The sequence below is a fragment of the Cibotium barometz genome, chromosome 25 (assembly GCF_041138505.1).
Source record: "Cibotium barometz isolate CiBa-2024 chromosome 25, ASM4113850v1, whole genome shotgun sequence".
Classification (NCBI taxonomy): domain Eukaryota; kingdom Viridiplantae; phylum Streptophyta; class Polypodiopsida; order Cyatheales; family Cibotiaceae; genus Cibotium; species Cibotium barometz.
Genome location: NC_141070.1, coordinates 23156175 through 23163643, shown reverse-complemented (window position 1 = coordinate 23163643; position 7469 = coordinate 23156175). Strand labels below are relative to the sequence as shown.

The 7469-nt window shown below is 41.8% G+C and overlaps 1 protein-coding gene across 2 annotated transcripts; it reads right to left on the bottom strand.

Moving 5' to 3' along the window:
* Positions 1-1364: 1364 nt before the first annotated feature.
* On the bottom strand, positions 1365-5328 carry LOC147624360 (pentatricopeptide repeat-containing protein At3g16610-like). 2 transcript variants are annotated; one of them, XM_086819340.1, is made up of 2 exons: positions 4779-5328; positions 1365-4684 (listed from the first exon to the last, which is right to left on the bottom strand). In XM_086819340.1, exons 1-2 carry the CDS (start codon positions 4851-4853, stop codon positions 2195-2197), a joined length of 2565 nt encoding a protein of 854 aa, XP_086675466.1. In that variant the 5' UTR covers positions 4854-5328; the 3' UTR covers positions 1365-2194. The 2 variants fall into 2 exon arrangements, with proteins under 2 accessions (XP_086675466.1, XP_086675468.1); XM_086819342.1 differs by having other exon boundaries at positions 4833-5191.
* Between the last annotated feature and the right edge of the window lie 2141 nt (positions 5329-7469).

The following is a 7469-nucleotide window of genomic DNA, read 5'->3' as shown; positions in this document are numbered from 1 at the left end:
GTTTTTTCAAAGAGAAAAATAAAAAAGAGCTAGAAAGAAAGAGGGCATCTTGGTGGCAGCTAATATATTCCAGCCATTGCTAAATGGAGGCAATGGACACATGGCCTACCACCAAGTGGAGAGAAGATTGTCAGACTAAGCACAGTAGAGATGAACAAGTAAATTTATTGAGAAATGCAAAATGAATTTAATATACATCATGAAAGCTCAAACAAAGGATTGTGCAGAAACCCAAACTTTGAGCAAGAGCCACCCACTTGTCCCCATCCATCCACCATACTAAATTTGTTAGAACAAGCAACATTTTATGAGTGGGAACTGCAGGTTATGCATGTAGTTCTTTGGTTGTCCTCTCAATCACAATAAACAATACTTATCATAAAAAATTGGAGCTAAATTGATCATGAATGAGGATTAAAATTAGTACAATGTTGCTAGAAATTTGAGAGAGAGAATATAAAAATCATACCCAAAAATAAATATAGCATTAATTTATATATAAAGAAACTTTAAACACACCAATATAGTCTAATTTTATGCATTAGTGTGTGTAGAATTTATGTCTATATGTATTCATCCTATATCTAAGATACACATATGAACATGCTAACATATGTGCACACATAAATGTATAACCACATTGAAATATATACATTATTAGAGAGAGAGAGAGAGAGAGAGAGAGAGAGAGAGAGAGAGAGAGTGAGTGAAGACCAAGACTTTGAAAGCTTGTTACCACTTGGCAATCACATTGGATGACAATATGATAGACTTTCGATAAGGATTTAGTTACAAATACCCCATCAGTGGTTTCTTAAGCAACCAAAGTGTATAGTCTAGCACCCAAAGAAACACCCGTCATGTAAACATCAGAGAAGATGAGCTAAGTGTAGCATTGTTTGAGTGATCAGGTCTAAACTAAACGTTGGAGAAGCAAGAGTATGCACAATTGTATCCTTAGATGGATCTAGTGTGGTGTGCAATGTTACAAAAACCATATAAGTATGGAGTGTCCTCAATTGAGTTAGAGAGAGAAATAGGCTATGCACAATTGCATCCTTAAAGAGGGAATCACCGGTATAGTGCCTTTACTTTCAAACAAGGTTATAATATCCCATCCTGCATGTAAATGATTAGGATGTTTAGAAAAACATGGAAGTGAGACCTATTTCTGATTACTCTTTACACACAAGTGTCTACTCCAAAGTGAGACCCTCAATAAGACATGTCGGAGAAGCCTTAGAGAGGAATAGAGTACAGACACGTGAGGCCTTTAAGTAAACCATAAAAAAGTTAGCGTGTAGGAGCACGGAATGCAAGTCTCATAGCTGCTCTTGATTCATGCTGCCACAAGGCCAACTGTGTTCCCCCAACTATTTGCCTTATGCTTGAGACTTAGTCCTACTTACATCTTTACTCATTCCCCCATTGGGAAAGACTCTCCAACTCCTATTAGTTAGGAGCCTGTTTTCCTTTTCTAAATTCACTTATCTTCTTCTACAAAGCCAGAGCCATAGCCATAGCCATAGCACGAGCAACTGGAGCTTAACATAGACCTAGCAAATGAACGTCCTATATGCAGGGTGTTGGTTGCATATGCCTCACCACAAAGGCTTCATCTCCAATCACCTTCGCAAACATCCATACTAGACCACATGGATTATTCTTTCTTATGTTTTGTAAGGCCTATCATCATCTCTTTGGACAACTTGAGACACCAGCAAAGAGCTTGATGAGAATTCAACACATGCATCAAGCCATAAGTAGAAGTCCACAATGTCGAGCCACTAGACATCTTCATAAGGGGACCATCACTGGTAGTCCCCTCGAGCATACTTTCTTTCTCTATAAATAAAAGCAGTTTGCATCTTTGAAAAAAAAATTCTCCGCTTCCTCTGTGATGTAAGTGCTTTAGCCAAATGCCAATCATCACAAACCCGTATATTTTTCACAACTATGGGTGTTCCCTTGGGTGTATTAATTAAAGCGTAAGCAATAACCAACTTTTGACTGTGCCCACTTAACACTAATCTTTGTTTGCATCATCAAAAATGCCTTGTGGCACCCAATGCAAACTTGCGGCATACTCTTCTTCCTTTCCTTCCTCTTTTGAGTACAAATTTTGTTTTAGGAATGTATTATATCCCCATCGCACACTCCCACTGGCATCAGTCCACTAACCATGCCCTGGCTTCTACAATGCTTGTTTTTTTAATCTTATTGCCTCAACATTGTTTGCATCCTCTTGCATGTCTGCATCTGCATAGATGTTAGACATACAGATATAAGCTGCAGCATCCTTTTCATCCAAACACACTACATGTTCAAAGGCCTGTCTTCCAAGCTCAACATTGCCCCACTTTTGACATGCACCCAGCACAGTATGCCAAACCACAAAAAGATCAGGATAAGAGGCCATCTTCTTGACCGTCGCTACTGCTTTGTCTAACTGGCCTGCGCGACCAAGGAGATCAACCATGCAAGTGTGGTGCTCAAAAGTGGGGATGATGCCATAGTCTTTGCTCATGGCCTCAAAGTACATCTGGCCCTTTTCCACTAAACCTGCATGACTGCATGCATTAAGAACACTAATAAATGTGACTAGATTTGGCTTTATACATTCTCCTATCATTCTGTCAAGAATATTAAAAAGATTTTCACTCTCTCCCAGCTGGGCATATCCTGCAATTAGAACATTCCAAGATACCACATTTCGAACTGGGAGCTTGTCAAACACTTCCTGGGCTTTTGACAGGGAGCCACATTTAGCATACATGTCAACCAAGGTGCTGCCAATAAGGAGGTCTTTTTCTAAGCCTTTTGTCACTATCTCAGCATGCAATGCTTGTCCTTTGTCTGTGCATCCTAAGCTACCACAAGCTTTCAAGCTACAAACAAACGTTGCAGCATTTGGAGAAACACCCTCATGCTGCATCTGTTCAAAACAATTCAATGCATCCTCCCCATGTCCATGTTCAGCATACCCTGCAATTAGTGCAGTCCATGAGACTACATCTCGAACTGAAAGCGTCTCAAACATTTCCTGGGCTTTTGCAAGTGAGCCACATTTTGCATACATATCAACCAAAGTGCTGCTAACAAGAAGGTCTCTTTCCAACCCGTTTCTTGTGATTTCAGCATGTAGCTCATGGCCCTTGTCTGTGGCTCCTATGCTGCTGCAAGCTTTCAAGCTGCAAACAAACGTGGCAGCATTTGGTGAGATGCCCTCGTGTTGCATCCGAGCAAAACAGTTCAGTGCATCCTTCCCACGCCCGTGTTCTACATATCCTGCAATGAGTGCAGTCCACGAGACTACGTCTCGAACTGGAAGCCTGTCAAACACCTCTTGTGCTTCTGCAAGCAAGCCACATTTAGCATACATATCAACTAAAGTGCTGCCAACTACAAGGTCTCTTTCCAGCCCTTTTCTAGCAAGCTCAGCATGTAATTCCCGGCCCTTTTCTGTGGCTCCAATGCTACCACAAGCTTTGAAGCTGCAAACAAATGTGGCAGAATTTGGAGAGACACCTGCATGTTGCATCTGTTCAAAGGAGTTCAGTGCGTCCTCACCATGCCCATGTTCAGTATATCCTGCAATTAGTGCAGTCCATGATACTACATCTTGAATTGGAAGCTTGTCAAACACTTCCTTGGCTTTTGCAAGTGAGCCACATTTAGCGTACATATCAACCAAGGTGCTTCCAACAAGGAGGTTTGTTTCCAGCCCTTTCCTGGCAATCTCAGCATGTAATTCTCGGCCCTTGTCTGTGGCTCCTATGCTAGCACAAGCCTTCAAGCTGCAAACAAAAGTGATAGCATTGGGAGAGACACCCTCCTGCTGCATCTGTTCCAAACATTTCAGTGCTTCATCACCACATCCATGTTCAGCGTATCCTGCGATTAGTGCATTCCATGAGACCACACTTCGATCTGGAATCTTGTACAACACTTCATGTGCTTTTGCAAGTGAGCCGCATTTGGCATACATACTGACCAAGGTGCTGCCAACAAAAAGGTTGTTTTCCAGCAAACCCTTTCTTGCAATCTCAGCATGTATCTCACACCCTCGTTCCAGATCTTTAAGATTAGCACAAGCCCTCAATAGAGCCACAAAAGTATACCCACTAGGACTTACAGAATCATCCTCTTGCATGTGTTGATAAAGGATGAGAGCCTGCTGTAACTCCCCACATTCAATATAACCTGTAATGATAGCATTCCAGGAACACTCATTCCGATACACCAGCCTATCAAAAACCTGCTGGGCATCGCACATGCTTCCAACTTCCACCAACATCACGACAAGGTGGTTCCCAAAAGATCTATGGCCTTCCAGCCCACTTTTTCGCATGTAGGCATGCAAGCGCCTTGAGTATGTTAGGTTTCTCTTCTTTCTGCACTTGTGCAAGATGCATGCAAAGTCTTCAACTGAAAGCATCATCCCTTTTTCCAAAGAAGCAAGGGCCTCCTCTATGCTGAGCATCTTCCAACCACCACCAATGTTGATGATCTTCTTCTTCTTCAGTTCTTCTTGTGCTTTGTGCACGACGTTGATGCCACAAGGCTCTTCTGTTTTCTGCAGTGTAAGCATGTCTGCTTTGACCCAAGTTGGATCGTACGGGCGGTGCATCCATAGGGACTCCTTGGTTAGATGGTGCTTGTAATCCGGGGCCCTTGATTTTGTCTGTTGCAAAACACGCAAAGGGCTCACACTGCCATGTCGAGAGAGATTTCTTTCCTAAGTGCAAAAGAGAATGAGATGACAAAAACCCACTTACATTGGTGTTGCGGCTGTCCGACCACTCCTTCCATAAGGGGTCCGTACTTAGAACCTGTGAGGCGAAGATTTCCATGTCCTCATAACGATGGTGCTACGTTTCCATCTCCGGGTTTTGGTGGGGAAGATGGGCTATTTCCATTCGGTATTTCTGTATGTTCCCTCGGGTCTCCACCTTCTTCTCCTCTCTGCATGTTCCCGTATTAGTCATCAGGACGAATGGATTCGTTGTAGACTGTTCAACTGAGATCTTGTGTGCAGTAGAAGAAAGAGCTTGATTTGCTATGGTGGGAAGTGGGCGTTGATACAAAGGAAGCGCATGGTGAACACCACCTGTGTAGACAAATACATACTATGACTTACACGGCAGCTTGGGCGGCCAATAGAAAAGACGTCTGCCCCTTCTCTGTCTCTCTCTCTCTCTCTCACACGCACACGCACACGCACACGCACCAACTCTGCAGACAATGCAGTCCAAACCACTCGGGCGGCCAGTCTGTCCCCTCCCCCTTCACACACACCCCTCCCCCTCGCCCGTTGCCAACGCTCCAAAAAAACCGGCCCTCAGTGTATTTGTCTAAGACCAGAACAAATAAGGTTTTTTAAAGGGTTCAAAAGGAGTATATATCGTTACTTTAAGGATTAGAAATTTGTATATCTTTTAAAAAAGGTTTGGCTTATGGTTATAAATATGTGTAGACTCTATATAAGGGCTTATGGTATATACTATAGAGTCTACACACTATTATAAATATGTGTAGACTTTATATAAGCCCAACCTGATACACAAATTTCTAATCCTTAAAGTAATGACATATACTCCTTTTGAACCCTTTTATATATATATATATATATATATATATATAATCTAGTTTTTAAATAATCTATTAATAGAAAATTTGGTCCGTTTCAAGAGAAGGTTATCTCCAAAATCAAGATGACTCGTAAGTAGTAACATGAATCGTTACTTTCAAAGTTTCAAGACTCGTTTCTTTCATTTTTTTTTTGGGTTTAAACTTTATAATAACATTACAATTTAGGAATCATAGTTTTAGATCTAGCGAGTCGATTTCCCTTGCCGCCTGCATGCTCTAGCCTCTGAGTCGATTTCTCTTGCCGCCTACATCCTCTAGCCTCTAAGTCGATTTCTTGTTGCTTGCATGCTCTAGCCTCTGAGACTGAGTTGAAGCTGAAGGATCTATGAAGTGTTTTCTTGCTACTACGTGCTTTCAAGGTTATTATGGGGTTAATAATAGCCCTTCAAATGTCCTTAACCTCCCTATATTTAGGCAAAGCTTTAAGCAATATGCCTACAACCTCAAAGCCAACAAGCTGGCACAAGATAACAAGTGCCATTTGGAAAAACGGCACAGTCTAACCCCATGAGGCAAGAAATCTCAAACCTTGAAATATAGGGTTTTTGTGCAATCGACACTCTTTACATTCCACCGCCACGTGAATATGCAAAAAACATGCTTAGAATATTGTTTGAAATAGTTGGGCAAAACAAAACTAATCCACATCTCAAGGATGATGACCAAATTTGATGGAATTGGAGTTCCCATTCAGTACCTAGAAAAGTTTGATCAAGTTTGCGAGGCCATGGGAAGGATTAATAAGATCTGTTTATTCAAGCTTTACCTTGAAGGTAAAGCAAGCTAATGGCTTAGGTCTCTAAACTCACTCGAAAAGGTTAGCTATGAGGTATTGAGATACACATTAATTGTGGGATTCTCACCTAATGAAGTTAGATGGAGCCCCATAGCACAAATCTATAGCCTCAAGCAAGAGAAAGGAGAAACAATATGGGACTACATTACTAGAATCAAATATCTCCACATGAGATACAATTTCTGTGAAAGACTAGATGACTTATCACTCATTGATCGATCAATCAAGAGAGCAAGAGACTCAATGGCCATCTCTATAGGTCTAGACACTAACTTTTTACTCATCGATTGATCTATAGATTGATTTATAATGGGTCTCAAGAATAAGAGGCTTCATGACCATCTCTATAGGTCTAGACACTTCTTGGTAGGCCGCTTCTGCCCCTTTGGCCATAGCTTGGTTATACTACTCATGGAATTTGATGAGGATTTAGTTGTACCTCTTTGGTTGTGACAAGGGTGTCTTCACACTCCTTTACAAACTAGTTAGCCACATGGATGACTCCAGCTTCTTCTACTTTAGCTTGCTTGAACTTATCTAGGAGATTACCCCTTTGGCCTTCATGTGCGTGGGCTATCCAATCTTGGTTGTTTTTTAATGCTTGGAGGGTATCCATGTCCTACTTTGTGAGTGTTAGCTAGATCTTCCTGGCCTTGGTAGCAACGAGCTCGTTCTAAAGCTACGGACTTCTCTTTTTTCTTTCTTGAGCTCGGCTCTTCTAGGTTGGCATTCTTCTCAATGATGGCAGCTTGAGTGTTGTTCAGAGCGGTTAAGCTTCCTAAGCTCTTCTTGGATAGACTCATTCTAGAACTTGAGCTCCTGTTGTTGGCGGAGGATGTGATATGCTTTAGAAGTCTTGGCCACCATATGGTTGATAAGCTCAATCCATCGGTGTGAGTGTTGATCTCTAAAGTGCTTGAGGGGAGCTAGAAGGTCATTATGGGTTAGCACCTGAGGGATAAGATGGTATGTGAAAGACCAATCTATGTCTTTCTTGAGAGTTTTGCGGAGGTGGTCTAGG

Coding starts and splice junctions, on each gene's coding strand:
- LOC147624360 (XM_086819340.1), bottom strand. CDS start 4,853: ATGGAAATCTTCGCCTCACAGGTTCTAAGTACGGACCCCTTATGGAAG. Junction 4,685..4,778: donor CGGACAGCCGCAACACCAAT/GTAAGTGGGTTT, acceptor GTTTTGCAACAG/ACAAAATCAAGGGCCCCGGA.